The following is an 18,661-nucleotide window of genomic DNA, read 5'->3' as shown; positions in this document are numbered from 1 at the left end:
TGACCGCAGTAAATTAAAATCGTTGCTCAGCGAAACTCCATATGTGGTGGGTAACTAATCTATTTTGACATTCTAATGCTTGCAAAGCTGTCTAATGGGAAAATTATTAGCAAACTGGCATCGAGAGGAGACTTGTCATATGCATCTTTCTCCTCCTCTGCCCAGATTCTGGTTCGACTAACATGCTATACTGAGTTTATGGACCCAGCCAACTCCCTATTAAAAATTTACTTCCACTTGAATTCCGCTTGTAGGTCGACCTGAAACAGGAAAGATGTGGCCAGAGGTTAGAGAGGCAGACCAGTATCCGGAAAGTTGTGGACAAACTCGGAACTGCTGAGGGCTGCTGTGTCCGATCCTGGGAACCATCACCTGCCATTGTGCCCTTGAGCAAGTCTCTTTACCCCTAAAAACTGCTCTCGATCCAGGAGTGCTGCTACCTGGTGGCTAACCCTGTGCCTCTCCAAGTGTGTGTGTATTTGTTGGGGTAGAGATAGACGCATTTCTGTTTCTCACAAAAGTTATTCTAGTCTATTCAGAGGACTCATCCCATTCACTTCTTAGGTAATATGCACAAAATAATTCAATCGTTAGAATATACCTCATGGTAATATAGGCCTATAGGTCTCCAATGAATAGACCTATAACAATTAAATAAACCTTCATTATTTTGGATTGATTGATTACTTACGATATGCAACAATAGCCTACCTACACTTTAAGTATCCGGCTACAAATTATACCCGGCCCCCACAATGATAGGAATGAATGTCTTGTTGCGTGTGGCGGTGCTGATTCTACTGCAAGCGTCAAGGGAATCGTACATTCCCTCATTCACCACAGAGCGGCGCCATTTTACCACAATACGCGCGTTGTTCAGGTGCGTGCACCATCCACATACCCTACAGAGCTTAGTCGTTTTATTAAGTAAATGCATGTTGTATTGTTTCAATGCGTTTTGGTGAGGTTTAACGTGCCTGTTGTTGACGAACAAATCATCGAGTTTAATAAAGTACTTTCCATAGAGTTTCACCGTGGTAAGAGACGTGTCTAATAATGAATTTGATGCAGAAATGTTAATCGTTATGATGTAGACCTTGCTGTAATTTTTAAATGAACATAGGCCTACAAATGAAGGATCTAAGGACTCTTCTGAACAGATATATTTTATACATTGAACATATAGGCCTGTCGACTCACAATATGGAGTAAAAACAAAAAAAAACACTTTGTTTTATGGCACATGTGAGTGACTGGTTATTTATTTATAAATATGCTAGTAAAACAGAAATCTAGTTTGATATTTTCGTTGCATTACCTGCATTTTATTTGGAGACAATCGAAACAGTTTCATTTCTGAATGTGCATTAAGTCCAATCAACATTAAGATAAATACTGTAGTCATTTCTTTATTTAGTTTCGTTTGTCAAAGGCAGATAATACAACCAACAGTCGTAATGTTTTAATACTGAAGCTCATGATAGACTAATATATCCATGTGGACGTTTTGGAAACTGTAATTTACCCCCCTAAATTGTCCACCGATGACATGACACACAGTTTAATTGCCCATTTTGATTGATAGTAAAAACACAACAAAGTATAGCTTGAGTCGTATATCGCCTATGGCAAACTGGTCGAGCGAGTTGGGGTGTATGCTGCCTGCGCGCCCTGGCCAATGGAACCAGATCCTCCCTGCAGTGCGTAAGAGCGCAATTTAGGATTTAACCAGGTCTTTGCTGTGGAGCTGGCAGCAGTTCGAGAGAGCCCGTCGGCGAAAGCACACATCACACAATGCAAGTGTAGTCTTCACTCAGTCTTCATACGTCTCAGTGGAAACAGACTTCCCTTTAACGTTGCTGCTTCGAACTATGACTGGAGTATTCGACCGAAGGATTCCGAGTATCAAACCTGCCGACTTCCAGAACCCTTTTCAGCTTTCCACCACAATGCATCACCCGTCTCAGGAATCTCCTACGCTACCCGAGTCTACGGCCACGGATTCTGGCTACTACAGCCCTGCTGGAGCAGTGCACCATGGCTATTGTTCGCCTAACTCCACCTCGTATGGGAAACCGCTCAATGCCTATCAGTACCAATACCACGGCGTAAACGGATCTGCGGGAAATTACCCTGCAAAAACATACCCAGACTACAGCGCATACACAGCCTCTGCTTACCACCAATATGCTGGAACTTATAGCAGAGTACAACCACAACCATTAAGTCCGCAAGGTAATAAGCCTACATTATTCTTGTTGTTGTTGTTGTTGTTGTTGTTGTTATTATAGTTGTTATTATTTAATGTGCTTTGTTCGAGCTCTCACACTATTTTTTTTACATGCGAATAGCCTATTTCAAGCAAAGATATTTTCCATCATGGTAAAAAAGAAAAATAATAATTCGACAAAGGGGCACACATTTTTCTGAAAAGTCATTCTGTAAAAATGACAAACGTTTCCTTTACCGGTTAGACTATTTGCTATACGCATTTGCTTCAATCTACTTGTCTATAAATCGACAGAGAGCCCTCCGTAAGATACATTTGCCCACGGGATGTCCTTTTGATTTGATCTCTCTGAAATAGATGGTATAACCAGGAAATGTGACTGCATTATGTAAATAGTTTATACTGAGTTCGTTTATACACCACATATAAAGTAATTTCTTTCTTTCTTTCAGAAAAAGAGGTAGCAGAACCTGAAGTGAGGATGGTAAACGGAAAGCCCAAGAAAATCAGAAAACCAAGAACAATCTACTCCAGTTTTCAGCTCGCAGCCCTGCAGCGGAGATTTCAGAACACACAGTACCTCGCGCTGCCTGAGAGAGCAGAGCTTGCGGCTTCGTTGGGACTCACGCAAACGCAGGTAAATAGCTTACTATTCTTCAACTTTATTGTCTGTTCAAAGTTGCATTCTATTTTGTTAATTTTTTAAAATCAAAATGATCACTTTTTTTATGTTGTTATCCTTCACTGGAATTGTCCGTTCAAAATTGCATTACGTTTACAATATACATTTCGTGCGTAATGTGTGCGTAATTAACGAAAACACATCGCCCCAATGCTTACATCATGTGAATACTTTAGTATTATGGAATTTGTGGGTTTTAATATGCTTTTATTTATGAACTCGTTTTAACATAATTCTCATCCGTCCCCAGGTCAAAATATGGTTCCAGAACAAAAGGTCGAAACTGAAGAAAATCATGAAGAATGGCGAACTCCCACCGGAACACAGCCCGAGCTCCAGCGATCCCATGGCTTGCAACTCTCCTCATTCACCCGCCGTCTGGGACACGCAGGGCCCGTCCAGGCCTCACAGCCACCAGGCACAGAACAACAACTCGGCGGCATCAACCTTTTTGGAAAACTCCGCCTCTTGGTACTCCGCGGCTGGTTCCATGAATTCTCACCTCCAGACCCCCAACTCGATACAGCACTCTTTGGTTCTCGGATCGGGGACGTTATACTGAAACCCAGTTCAACAAATATTTCATTGTATTGGACTCGTGTTTAAAAGATTCAGAGGAATATGCAATGTATTGATGACAGTCATAGAAGAACGTGTATAATGTGTAAATGTGTGCATGTAATTTATTGCATTTTGGAAGACTAATTAAACGTTTTAAATGGACAATGGAACCCAGACACTTTCAATGGAGCCCTCCTGAATTAACACTTTAAGGCAATTGTTTTGCTGATACCCACAAATCCCTCATAATTACTGATATAGCATGTAGGCCTAGATAGGCTATTCGCACTGAATATCAAGGACCCATAACATAACAATATAAGCCTACTTTCTGTGAGACACTTTAAATCCATGTACAGCTCAAACTCGAGTTTAATTGCCTGGACTGCCTGTGTGCCCATATTTAGTCAGTGGTGCAAAGTAGTGATTCACTTTAAATAATAATTTGGCCACACATCTATCAACAAGGAGATGGGTCTAATGACCTTGGGCTAAACAGTTTCATTTCATTTTCAACAACCACGGAATTCTCAGGGGGAGTTACCTTCAGGTATCTCAAAAGGTTAGGCTAGATTTATTTCGTGTCATGTCAAGTTATTCATTTGAAAACTACAACCTGTTTTATGGTTATGTGCATATAAACATGCCCATAGTAAATAGTTTTCAGCGGATCCATAACCGACCAAACATAACCTATATCGAAGAGAGAAGCATCATTGAGTGTATAATAATTAACATTTTTGAAGAGTGTGTTTTGAATTACAATTGAATTTGGAATGATTGATTGCAGGTATCATATCATTTTCATCGTTTTGAAATATTTATTTCTGAAAGACAAATACCCAAAAGGAATGGCATTATATTGTTAACTCTATTAAACAGTCATAAGAAAACATACAATTTAGTTTTTTCTTGTTGTTCGTGTAAACCAAACAATGAAATGTTGTGAAGATACACACAACATTGATTCTATTTTCTTCCAGGTTAATTCTAGTTTTAGGTTTATGTTAAGACAAACAAATCAAATAGATTAGGTCGTATTATTATTAGGCTATTATTATTCATTCAATCGTGTTACAGTGAAGCACATTTCAGTCTTGTGTTTTGGAGTTGCATCTGGATTCTGAACTTCCCCAAAGAATATGGGTGTCGGTCTGGCAGGCAGTCTGCAGCAGTGCTCTCTTTGTGTCCCCTACAATTAGCTGCTTTGAATGGCAGAGAGGAGGCGAAGGGGCGGCATGTAGATCTGAGACAATCCGCATTCCTGTGGGGGCAGATCGGCTCCAGAGCTCTGCCACTCCCGCGGCCACAGCCCACCTCCGTCAGACGTTCCGGGTAAAATAAAATTTTCAGCATTTGAACATATCATTAGGCCTACTACCAGTGTTGCCACTGCAAACCACTAAACAAATAGGCCTACTGCGCTGAAGCGAACATCTTGTTCCAGACTTTACATAAAGCATGTTATCATCATGCATCAATAGCCTATTTAAACGAATCAACCAAGAAACAATCACACTACAACACACACACACACACACACACACAGGGAGAGGACACGTTTAACACCGGTTTAAGATAGCCTGGACACATGATAATGTTGTTAAGCGTCTGACCTAAGGATTCACAATACATAATACACCAATGTTGACATGGTTGTGCATATAACTGAATACTCGTCTCATCTCTCTGGTTTTCCCAAGGGCCTGACTGTCCTGGCTGAATATAGCCTTAGCAAGCAAGCGATGCACTTGGACATGTTCAGCTGAAATAATTGTGCAAAAAATTAAACGGTTTGCTGAACGCTAATCCAAAACATGAACGTGGTTTATATCAACCTAATTTCTACATGTCACGTGCTTCCGTAATTACATTGCCAGTAGGCTACTCGAGAAATCTACGTTTGATTTTCATATTACTGTTTATTCTCCCTCCACACCCGTCCCCCAACACACACGTACAGGCACACACGCACACACACGCCATTATATCGAGAGCCCAGTTAAATTCCAACTGAACATTTTCCACTCAGCCAGTTCCCTTGCAAATCGAGTCTAAATAATGACAGTTAGCTTTACTAGCTTCAACTATAACACTCAACAATAATTATACTCCAGGATTAGGCCTCCATTATCATAATCTGGACATTGACAATTACCTATAATTTGCAAAGATGCGCTTGCTTCTTGATTGCAGAAGGCTTTTTTCTAGCTCACCATCACTAAACAGTGACAGTAATAACAGCTAATTTTGCAGGCAATATATAAGAGGTACCGCGGTGTAAATACACTTTCACACCTGGATGTGCTCACTCAACCACGAGCAGTAGAACCGTGTTCTGTCGGAGACAGTGTTCCCATTCGAAGCCCAAGCTTGTTGATCATTGCTAACACTATTGTAGGCTAAAGAATCGTTTGAAGGTAAGGCTATATATTTTTTATTTATCATGATGAAGCTAACTCAGTAGCCTAGCTAGCTCGTTGCGCTCTATGAATCCCTATGAAGGATTGTTACACACTTTTGTTTAAGAATGTTATAACCTACCTTATTTTAGGTGACACTATTGATTGTGTTTTACTAGGCTTTTGGAAGTTATGTGATAAATAGCAGCATGCATTCAACACTAGCCTATACTAGCAGCCTAAATTACCTTTTTATTCTACCCTATCTATTTGTCAGGTGTTTTTATTTGTCCGACGGGACAATTGTATTTATTTCTAAAGACCACCTTTGCCAATTCGGATTTTAGAATCAATTGCAATCATGACGCCAAACTGATACAATACTAGGGATAGCCTGAAACCTATAGTGATATCCGGCAGTTATAATATACCCTGGATATATGGTTTGTCTCCTAACCTACAGCAGACTAACATACTGCATCAATCTATTTTAGCCGGAAAACCACAAAGATCTGGGAGTGTTGACATCTCCCTCCCTTACCATATCTCTCTCTCTCCATCTCTCTCTCTCGATGTAAATATTCAAATCATCGTGGCCTCCCAAGAGCTCTTGTCCTTGTGTTTTCATTTGTTCTCTTCTGTTCCCTCTCCCTGTCTCATCAAGTCGCTATGTCTATTTTTGTTCATTTGAATCAATTACATGAAATAATATGAAACATTTGCATTGTTTGGGTCTTTTCACAATTTGGATGCCTCCACCAATGAGAAATAGCATTCTTGCTATTGCAACTATTTGCATATCCTATAAAATTCCGTTTTTATGACGATATAGGCTTATTGTAAAAAATTATATGATTTTCCCAAGTCCTTCGAGTGTGAAAAGACCACACCGCGCACTTTCTGCTTTACGAGTTACGCTCGGACAATATAGGAAAGTTATTAAGCGAAACGTTATTTACGGGGTTTGGGGAATAACTATATATACAATAGCTATAGATATACAATAGCTATAGATATAGTCTGTTTTGGTCAAATGGGGCCCATGCAGGTATACTGTGCCAGTGGGGCATTCACGACTTGACAGCTGCAGACACTTTCTCTTTTATTTTTACATTGTAATTTCTGATAAAATCCCAACTGTTCACTGCTCTCAGCAATTTGTATATGAATAACCGAATAATTTCCCTCTTTTGTTCCGCGTCTGTGCCACCTCAAATCCAAATAAAGATGCCTTTTAGTATTAAAAGTGGTAGAAAATTACAGGTAATTATCTTTGACGGTAAAAACGCTGTAATCAGCGGGCTACATCAAAAATTACCCTAATTATGCCTGCATTTATGAGAATGGAAAAAAGCCTCACTTGGATAAAACCCATAAATTGTCCCAAATATCTCCTTCATATTGAACGGGACTGCAGCTGGATGCTTTGTTCAAGATCGATCCCGTGGAGCTTGGCATTTAGCGTCTTGCATTAGGACGGGCAGAGAGGAGAAAAACATTGTGTCAATACTTCTAATAATTGAGGCAGAAAATGACAAGATTAACAGGACAAGGAGCTACCATCTTTTTCGTGATAAATTGAGAGAGGGGAGCAGGGTAAGTTAATTTCCTCTGGTGTTGTTTAATATATATTGACAATTTTGTTCGTTTGCAGTGCATTGACAATGTCTATTTTATAAAGAGGAAACATAATGTTATGACGAATAGCCTGTAACTTTTTCATGAAAAACCATATGGGACCTACATTTTAGAACGTCCATATGACATCTTGACAAGGAACGATTCATCAGTCATTTTTACATATATCAACCATCTTCATATTGCAGTAGAAAACACGATACTTTGTTTTAAGTCATGGATTAATCCATTTATGAAAGACAAAACATAAAAGTGAATGTACAACTAAAATCGAAGAATATATTTACAGACAGACAGATTGCTTTGTTTTGCATGAAAAAAAAACACAGTCAAAGAGCAGTTAAGATTTCAACAATATATCATGGCATCATGTTGAACCCGCAAAAAACTCGTGAGTGTTGTCCATTCTGTGCCCAATTAACGGGCTGAATGTCAGTGATATTTTTGGTATATTGACAGTCAAATGTTGACATGAATGAAAGCAACAAAGGCAATCCCACTGAACAGTCATTGGTAAATGAATACGTTTCGTTCCTTTAGGGTGTGTCATATCACAGTCTTTGCCCTCAAGTATCCATCAAAAGCAGCCGAACCTGTCTCCAATGAATCTCTCTGTTCGAACGGGGCACCCCTTTTATCTCGAGGCTGACGGAAATCAATTGTGCAGGTAAAACTATGAAGGTTCGAACGTCTTGAGTCAGACCTCGGGCCTTCCCGCCCTTTACGCAGTCTATCTCTGCATTGTCTCTTGATGTGGGGAGGAGTACCAGTGAGAATACCCGGGCATGTAGCCGTTGGCCGCCATGTTAACCCCTTTGCTGGAGGCTGACACGTCCCATATTGGAGGAATTGCTGGAGAGCGGGGAGACAGGCCGATGGAACCAGGCATAGTAGGGTCGCTCTCGTGCGGGTTGCCACCTGCCTTCAGCAGCTTCTTGAACTTTGACCTTTTATTCTGGAACCATATCTTTACCTGCACAAGATGGCAGGAAGGAAAGGGAAGACCAGATGACAGATAACGATTATATCATTAATGTATTTATTCATCTATTAACATTTTTATAAAATAGGCTTATAGACCAACTGATATGTTGAATACATAACATTACTACAATACATTCGCGCAGGCCTACATTCAAACCTGCACCTTAGATGCTGCTGCCCTGTATACATAGGCATGGAATCACTGGTCACTTTAATAACGTTGACATATTGCTTTACTTATTTATTTATTTATTATGAAGGAATCCTAAATTGGTCAACAACAAAAACACAATACCCAGACCAATTTTAGCGTATAGGGTAGTAATAACAATAATAAATATGATTTTATTTATTATGAAGGAATCCTAAATTGGTCAACAACAAAAACACAATACCCAGACCAATTCTAGCGTATAGGGTAGTAATAACAATAATAATCACAATATTAATAGGCCTACTAATAACACTAATAAATAATAATAATAATAAATGGTAATAAAGCGCCAACAACAATATAATAATGTATACCATTTTGTATAATAATTCATGTTTTGAGAATAGGCCTACCTGTGTCTGTGTTAGTCCGAGAGAAGCAGCCAGCTCAGCGCGTTCTGGCAGGGCGAGGTATTGTGTTTGCTGAAAACGGTGATTTAAAGCTTGAAGCTGCAAACTAGAATAAATCGTCCGAGGTTTGCGAATCTTCTTGCCTTTCCCGTTGAAACGAATTTCTCCGTTTTCAATCACTGTGGTTTTCTGCTGCTCTGCAACAAAAAAGGGCAATGTTAGTCCATTAAGGACAAACATATTCCACAACAAATAGGCCTAGTTTATAATTCCCCTAGTATAATTAATGTAATAGAATATAATAGTTCCAAATCTATTTAAATTTCTAAATATCTAATAAGGAAAATATATGAGAAAACCAATAATAGGGCTTTTCTATTAAATTCAGACCACTAATACATATTCTCACATTCGCTTAATCCAGTCCACCATTATTGTAATCATCATCGAATCTTCTGTCATATTTAGGATATTGCTCGTAATGACATGCCAATTAAATGTTAATTATAACTTTCAAAGCGAATAGACCGTTTAATTCCTAGAATAATTCGTGAGGATTCCTCGCTTGTCATTATCATTATACCCTGTGCAAAGAATGGCCATAGAATAGGATCTATAACAAAAAGAGACAACATGAACTAAATATAATATAGAAAATATAGGCAACATATAAATTGTCATTCAGATACATTTTGAAATTAGTTTCCCATTCAACCGTCTGCTGGACGTTTATTGTGCTTTATCTTTTACTTGGCCGATTTTAGACAAATATATATGTCACTTGCTTTGTTATCGCTGCACGATGAAAACGACATTGAGCATATTTCTTGTCATGAATGGGAAAGCATCTTACCTGTGCCGTCTAACCTTGTCTGACCGCCAGTGGTGTTATTGTGGTAGGACGGCAGGTACGGGCTGTGGTGGGGGTGGCTCACGTAGGAGTACGGTAGCGACCTGTTGTAAGAATTGTTGCCGGAGTACGGAGAGTTATCGTGCTGATGGTGAGCTGGGTGCGACCCGGAATGGAGACAGTGCAGCGGGTAGTGGCTGGTAGCCATCGACGGAGAGCTCTGTTGTGAGTGAGACTGCTGACCAAACTCCATGAAAGCCGACTTGGACGAGTCCTGAGCCTCCAGACCGTTAGCCATCGTAGTCATGGTCATCATCAAATGTTCTGCCTTGAGAGCACTCGCCCCCTCTCTCAAGTCCAAATGGATTCTCTCGCTGTGTTGTTGTCTCTCTCCTCAGCGAACAGATATTGTCCTATTAAGACCCGAATTACTCAGTTACTTCGATTTTTTTTCTCCTCTGGTATTCTTACTTGGTATGGCGCAAGTTGGGCATAAGTTAATGCAGAGATTTAAGGTGGATTCTGTTAAAATTGAATCCTTGCTTCCAGACTTGATGCAGACACTACAAGTAAAATGGTTTGTCTCCAAAGGGCAACGCCTTCCGATTGGTCATTCAACCCAACGTCATCAGTTGTGTGCTTCACTATTCTTCAGTGTGAGTTAACCCACCTTACCAGCTCCCACTACAGCCACAACTATGGTGGGAGAACCTCATAATTCCTACGGCGAATATAGTCAAACGCAAGGTATAATAATTATGCCAGCCCTTTGGAATAGTCAATTTGTTTTAGGATTAATCCTCAACCCCAAATTACGCAAAACGTATCCCACACCAATTTGATTTAGCCTAAGGAACTAATATCATTTGAACACACCATATCATCACCCTGGAAATATACTTACACCATTTCTATACCGTCGTAATCATTAGGTTATTCGAAGAACAATTGCATGCGACGAATCAACAAGATGACAAAAACACTGTATTGCAGATAGGAAGGATGGATGTCGTCGTAAACTGACAGTATCTTTTATCCCTTTTGAAATAAGATGCGTGATAGCCTACAGTCGGAAATATATGCAAATTATACAGTGCGGTTTGGCAAATTCTGTTGCAATATAAACTATCAATGCAAATGCAATAATACATCTCCCAATTCTACTTTCATAAAACCTGTCGTTAAAAAAACATTGTCAACGCGTTTTTTTTCTTCATAGTGTGGGATTCATTTATTTCAAAATGGTGATGAAAAAGCAATTATGGTCGCAATCAGTTATAACTAAAACCTCTTTGATTACCCACCACACTTTATTTAAATTGGAGCTATAAAATTAAGAACATTTCGCCTGTAATGATTATGGACTGGGTTTGTTTTGGGAAGGTGGAATAAAACTGAATATAGCATAAATTATCCCCTAATTATACGCCAGTATCGCCTCAATTATCCTCTTATCAAAAATGGTTGTCTAAATGCAGCGTTTAGTTTCAATGTTCTCCCTTTCTATAACAAGAACTTGGTACCTTGCTATTATTGCCAGGCTTGTTATTTACTTTGGGGGATTTAAAAAGTGCACAACCCAGCCGGATAATCATTTTCCAGCAGTGGACCAAGAGAGAAGCACAGAGACAGTTGGTAGATATGAAATATATGAAATGCCTTTTAATATTGGATTTTAAACCAAGGCTTTCATATGAAAACGAAATATTTTAAGGTTACTTATATATGGACATCAGGAATGTAGGTAAGATACCAATGGGCCATGTCTTCTGCATGATGGATTTGACACATTTTTGTTTGTTAAGGCTACATAGGGATTTATGTATTTGTTTAGATACATTAAATAAGGTAGGAATCAATGCAATTCTTAGTAACCTTATGGGACTTAGAACATGTATATTAGCCTAGACGTCGTCATCCCTGAATGATCTAACATAGAATGTCTCATCCCGAGTTCCACCTCAACACGCAGGAGAGAAACCAGATCCATACCTTTTCTAATCGGCTTCGAATGGCACAAGGCAAACGTTGATGGGCTTTTCTGTGCTGTTACTTGCATGCTTTACTATCTCGGTACTTGATTAGTTGAGACATCATAGTTTATTACCTTTTGGAGACCGCAGCATAATCACCTACCGTGACAGTTTAATGACCTCCGAACATGGTTTCTGTGTAATGTGGAAGTGTAGCCTAGCGTGTCCCGCAGGCGCGAAAGGAAGTTGTACACCAATGGAGATTAATTGATGTGGTGAAAATAATGAAGATCACTGTTTTTTTGTTTGTTTTAAATGGTCTGAAGACACAGTGTTATGATGGACGTAGGCTATCCCCCCTCCCCATAAACATAACATTTCGCATTTTGAAATAGTCTTGAGGCGATTTATATTTCTTAGTAGTAAGCTGTACATGCAATCAATGTATACAATTGTTATTATCATCATGTATTATTTTGAGAGGAAATATATTTGCTTATATTGATGCTGTGCAATTTTATAAAGCATACACACACACACATACATACATACATACATGTGGGCGTGGGAACTTGCCAGTCTACCTACCTACCTACCTACCTACCTACCTACCTACCTACCTACCTACCTACCTACATACCTACATACCTACCTACATACATACATACATACATACATACATACATAGGCCTGGTTACATATATTGCTCTCTGTTCAAGGCCTAAAAGGCTATAGTTCTCATTTTTGATGGCCTGATTCAGAGGAGATTATGCCGCAAATTTACCAAAAGTTAATGGGAAATGTTCAAATGAACAAATGGCAGCTATGAAAAAGTATTTTAGTTTTCCTGAGTAGGCGATTGACCTCCACCGTCAAATCAATGGTTGTGATGATTTACAGAAGTGGTATTTAATTCAAGGTGTGAAAGACGACTCTAAAATAACTCGAACGTCAAACCACTGGGAATAGGCATGGGATTCCTAAACTGGAACTGCATGGGCTATGAGTTACTTAGTCTACGCAAAAATAGGCTGCATGTTGGAGCAACATAACACACAGTATGGATATAACACAATAATAATAATAATAACAACAACAACGGTGGTTACTGTCAATAATGATTAGTAAAGGCATATTGTCTTATAAGTCTCTTCTAAAAGGAACTATGTGTATGTATTTGTGCCTGCGCGCGTGTGTGTGTGTGTGTGTGTATATCTGTGTGACTGTGTCGGTCTTTGTGACACGTGTTATTGTGGCGTTTTGCGTCTCGGTGTTTAAAATGGATACACATGTTAATCATATTTGAACGTTAACATGTAGCCCGCACTAAAAACATTCATATTTCTGCCAAGTGCTGGGACTTTGCGGTAGCTCGCTCTAACAGCTATTGGCAAGCCACCTCATTGAGCTCTGCTTGTAGATCTCTGCTTTCAGGAGCATTTGGGGCGTGGGGACTTGCCAGTCTAGCAGAAGCAGTTAAACGTGTCTCTCTTCTCCAGAACTCAAACCCACTGGGTCTTCACAGACTTAAAGACGTCGATGCTTTTCCATGGCTGCAGTGTGAGGGAAGTGGCGTGGGGAAAGCGAACGTAGATGGATGCCACACGCAGCTGTCTAACTGTAATAGTGCAATACAAATCAGAAGGGTAGCATCTGAGTTTACAGTTCCCCATACATCACCAGACCGCGTTCCTTGTTTGCTCATAGCAGCGCTACCCCTTCTAACACCATAGCGCACAACATTTTACGAGCTTTTACGCAAAACGAATGTGCGTAAAAGTGTGGAATGTAAATTATCTAGGCATCCACACCACAGGAGGCTGGTGAGGGGAGGACTGCTCATAATAATGTATGGTATGGAATGGAATTGAATGGTATCAAACACATGGAAAACTAGTGTTTGATACCATTCAATTTATTCCGTTCCAGCCGTCCTCCCCAATTAAGGTGTCTCCAGCCACCTGTGGTCCACACGTAATATCACGGTCACATTAACAAAACAACAGTGATTGCTGGTTATTTGCATGTTGAAATGAATAGACTACACTGATCTGACTCATTTCAACGGAAGTCAATGGTTCTTTCTCAGTCATCAGAATCAAATCAAAATCAATCAAATTGTATTGGTCACATACACGTGTTTAGCAGATGTTAATGCGAGTGTAGCGAAATGCTTGTGTTTCTAGCTCCGACAGTGAAGTAATATCTAACAAGTAATATCAACAATTTCACAACATATACCCAATACACACACATCTAAGTAAAGGAATGGAATTAAGAATATATAAATATATGGACGAGCAATGTCAGAATCATATAGGCATAATGCAGCAAGTGCAACTCAACCCATACATGACCATTTCTAAGAGCATGGCACAGCATGATAGGTGAAGGCCTATAGGCTACAACTAGACCAACTGGCGATGAGTGATTTCGAAAAAAAGTAACTCGTTTTGGCCTCAATTATGACAAATAAACAAGGAACTGCACCATTAGCCTCCATAGTCAAATGGATTTCATTCAAAACAGTCGAAACTACTGCACTAAAAAGGTGACTCATACACACCATTTTAATTAATCTCGCCTGTTTTCTTTTTCTCGCATTTTGTGGAAACACTCGATGTTTACTTTAAAAAAAATGATTACTACGTTGACTGAGACAGTCTGAAGCTGAAATATAGACTGAGCATTGGAAATGAACGAACGAACAACTGAAAGCACCAATAAATCGATTTTCGGATCATTTTCTCATAATTGTGAATAAGCGAAACACTCAGAATGCATTGTTTTATTGTGGAGATTAATGTTCACTGATAAAGATACTAGAGCTATTGTACCTGCGAACACAATTTATCAGGTGCCAAGTCAAAACCTAAAAAATGAATTTATGATGAGGTTGACTTTCTCTAATGGTTTATAGGTGAATTTCAAGTGAATGTCTTGCTAATATTGAAAACATACTGATGATAACATGTACTTTTATGTCATGGTCTTATTGGTTATGCGAATACAAAATTAATCTCAAACAATATGGCCTAATGTTATCTCAGAGACGTATATACAAGTGCACAGTGTTTTTACAGAAAGGCTAGTCTAATGAGTCAGGCCTATCACTAATTTACAAATTGGACGATTTATTTCCAACAAGATGTCTACGCCGCAATTAATCGAAATGAAGCTGCTGGCTATGCCGAACACCTTTTATCTTCGACTGGGACAAATAAGAACGCCGTGGCTTCCTTACCCTTTAGTGCTTGTTCTCTCTCTCGACTTAATACGCAACATTATTAGATCTGACAGCACACAGCTCGGGTTTGAAGGAGAGGATTTCGCAGAGAGATGACAGACAGGAAGGCCAGCAATCATGGGCTTTTTTTTTATCAGAATATACTGTTCGATGCCGTTTATCCCTGATGATAGAAAATTGCTCTGTTGCCAGGACGCTGCTGCCGAAATAGAGGGCAAGAGCAATTTCCATTTTCCAGTTTGAAAGGCATTGAAATGAATTAGTAAAATGGAGAAAAAAAATCGTCCTGGTAAACAAAGGGGGGCAAACAAAGATACCCTTTTTCTTCCCGTGATCCCTTTTTTCATTTAGTCATTTTTTCGTTTGCAGCCACATCGAGTGAGGCCTTCGGTTCAACACTTGCAAATCACACAGCCTTCTAATGTACTTCAAAGGCAATAATTAATTTCCAAACCTCCTGAAATATAATTGGAGAGGTAGGCTTCGTGTGCTAATCATAGCCGTCGTTTTTGTTGTATTTACGATGTCGTATGGGATGTCTTTCATCCTCGATATCCATACTGTAAATAGTCATTTGTTTTGCCATTCTTGAAGATAGTATGTATTCACAGCCTATTATGTGCAGCTGAAAAACTCAAACAAAAACCAAAAAGTAGAAAATGGACACAAACACGTATAGGCATGGACAACAACTTTTTACAATAGATAAATCATATAAGAATTAAGAATTCAGCTGAATGAATGAGAAGCAACACCTCAGAACTGCAGCTTCTAGCTTTGGTCTGCATTGGCACAACTTGTCAGATGAGAAATGTAATGGAGTCGAATGATGGGTTTGCATGTCATCTTGTACACAGAGGCCACTGCTGTTAGGCGTGCAGAGGGCGAACACATTACATATTTAGGATAAACAAATTCCCATGTGTGCGTAAATCTTAGAACTGTCAATGGTGCCCAAAAAGTAACTGCTAAATGTATATTTTCTCCGCTGTTGCAGTCTACATCACAAAACAATATGTTTACAATTTCACATATATATTCACATAAGATTCCTTTTGAATAAATGGTCTGTAGTCTATTATTATTGTGGTTAATATTATTATTTTATAGACCTACATAAATAGTATCATCATCATTATTACATTGTTTTATTACAAATGATTACATTAGCCGTTATTTGACACACACACAGGTGGGTGATATAAAACAGAAACCATGTGGCAATAACAGGCCTATTTCCCATGTAGGCTCCCCGCGTAAACGTTTTCCTGGGTTGAGTGTTAGCTAATATAGTGCTGCAACTGATTAGAAGAACCCTTTAATCCGCGAAGACTATGATAATGCGCCTTTGATATTCTACTATAAAACAAAAACATCTACATATTCATTTTGGAGATCCCGTGGCGGGGCCTTCCACTGAAGAGCAATTAGGCTATTGTGCATTGAGTCTGAATAAGCAGGTGGCTATAACTCCCAACGGGGTATTCCTATAAAGTTGTCCATAATGCTCTGCCTATTCTACCCCATACGGCGACGTAAATTACAATCACTGGAATGTATCAGTAGTTACGATGCAAGAGACAATACTTCTTTGACAAATCATGGGAGGCTAAATTGGGGTCATGAGCTGGTAATTCACGAGATAGACAGATCAGTGCACACGTTCGTGCAGAGCAAAGTCTGCTGACCTTATCTCAGAAAATAGATTGTATTTAATTTTTTGTAAATACAAAACAAACGAATGAGTGACAAAAGTTGGGATGAGGGATATGGAAAACTAACACAAATAGTGTTTTTTTATGTCGATATAATTTTTATTTAGTTGATAGGGAGTGGGACAGTGCACATTGCTGTTTTCCATCACATACCATTATATTTGACAGTTCCTGAGCAGGTAAAAGAAGACAAAAAAATAAAAATTCTCACCAGAAAGTTCAAAAAAAATATCCTAAATGTTTTTAAATCTTCCATTATAACCAACATTTGGCGAAATTCTGATATGACCAAGTTGCTTGTGCATGCATGTGTCCTGCTGAAAGACCTAAAGACATCTACACACGAACGGAATACATGTTAGTTAGCCTGTAGATTCTACCCTCTGGAAGGGATAAGTGAACAGATGTGGTGTAAAAAAAACTTCAGACCTAATCATATATGTGACATACAGTCTAGAACATAAACACTATACACAGACCCTTATGAAAATACTACGAGAATCGCATTTCTTTCTTTTTTTCAGAAACAAATATGCAATGCATTTCTAAAAAGCAAAATGACGAATATAAGGCATGAAAATAAAACAATTTACAGTTTTAATTTCCTAGGGTTGGGGAAGGCCTACATTATTACCTCCAAAATCTAAAATAGTTGTACAAAATTGAGAGAAATTAAATTCCCTGATACAGCAGAACCAACTGGACATTGCAGTTGGACAGATCAGACCCAACTGCACATTGCACATAATCTGCAAAAATAAAATTAATAATAAACGTAGGAGCAAATTGACCTACATTTGACTAAAGTGGGAACGATGGAGGAAGTGGCACACACAATGCATTAATGGCTATAACAAAAGGAGCATGTAATTTAAGAGCACAGAGTGAACTGAGGCAGAAAAAAAAATCACACCTGGTCAAATACCCTGTGACTGACAACCCAACTCATTCACTGGGCTGCCAAGGTTCTCATGAAAACGACACTGCAGGAGTTGTCAGATGATATATCCTAACTATTGTCTACTATGCCCCCATAAACACCTATCTGAAACGAAATTTTGAACGAGGGTTTTTCTCATGGCCAATGTTTTGAAACCTGAATCAATAGTTATAAGTCAACTAGATCATTCTCACTCTGAAAAAGGCATTTGTTGTTTTCATGCACATTCGAAGAGTTGTCTCCTTTGTCCATAACATCCTTATCCCAATGTTTCAGTAAAATGCAAAACAGGCTATACATTTTCCATAAAGAGATAGAGAGATCAGCCCCAACTAAGTGCATGGAGAGGACAAAACATTCATATTATCATGATTCCTCTTAGTAGAGGTGTGTTAACTGGATTAAACACTAATCTGAGGATAATACATGTTGACTTTCTGAGCTCTGGATCACAGAGCAATAAGAGCATTAGTTTTATGGTCACTCTAGACTAGAGCATTGGCATTGCTAGCCATATCATTTCCTAGAATGTCCATAAGATCTTATTTTCATTTGTTCCAACTGCCATTTTCAAGTTGAGGGTTTTTATTATTTTTTACTTCTGGCCATTTGACCCAAACTACAGCCTGTAGCCATCAGTGGCCCTTGGAAATGCAACAAACCTCACCAAAGGCCTTATTCAATCAAACTCAAAGAGACTGAATGAGGGCTTAACTAATGACTTACCTTATCATAAATGATGAGTATATAATTACCCAAAAGTCAACGATGCTATCTAATGCAACCAAAAATGTCTCATTCACCTTCCTCATGTTAAGTTCTTCTAGTTTTGTTTCTTGATAGATGTACAGTTGCATTGGATTAACCTGCAAACA

The 18,661-nt window shown here is 39.0% G+C and overlaps 2 protein-coding genes across 2 annotated transcripts; one reads left to right on the top strand and one right to left on the bottom strand.

The window, feature by feature from the left end:
* The first annotated feature begins 254 nt into the window (after window positions 1-254).
* Window positions 255-3,643, top strand: dlx5a (distal-less homeobox 5a). Its single transcript, XM_020507276.2, has 3 exons — window positions 255-2,235; window positions 2,683-2,867; window positions 3,163-3,643. The coding sequence occupies exons 1-3, from the start codon at window positions 1,872-1,874 to the stop codon at window positions 3,472-3,474; spliced, it is 861 nt and encodes a 286-aa protein (XP_020362865.1). The 5' UTR covers window positions 255-1,871; the 3' UTR covers window positions 3,475-3,643.
* A 3,830-nt stretch (window positions 3,644-7,473) lies between these two features.
* dlx6a (distal-less homeobox 6a) lies at window positions 7,474-10,493 on the bottom strand. Its single transcript, XM_020507290.2, has 3 exons — window positions 9,915-10,493; window positions 9,065-9,258; window positions 7,474-8,486 (listed from the first exon to the last, which is right to left on the bottom strand). The coding sequence occupies exons 1-3, from the start codon at window positions 10,225-10,227 to the stop codon at window positions 8,244-8,246; spliced, it is 750 nt and encodes a 249-aa protein (XP_020362879.1). The 5' UTR covers window positions 10,228-10,493; the 3' UTR covers window positions 7,474-8,243.
* Window positions 10,494-18,661: the final 8,168 nt, after the last annotated feature.

The sequence above is a fragment of the Oncorhynchus kisutch genome, linkage group LG17, assembly GCF_002021735.2.
Source record: "Oncorhynchus kisutch isolate 150728-3 linkage group LG17, Okis_V2, whole genome shotgun sequence".
Taxonomy (NCBI): domain Eukaryota; kingdom Metazoa; phylum Chordata; class Actinopteri; order Salmoniformes; family Salmonidae; genus Oncorhynchus; species Oncorhynchus kisutch.
The sequence above is the reverse complement of the archived record's forward strand: the minus strand, read 5'-3'. Positions and strand labels throughout refer to the sequence as shown.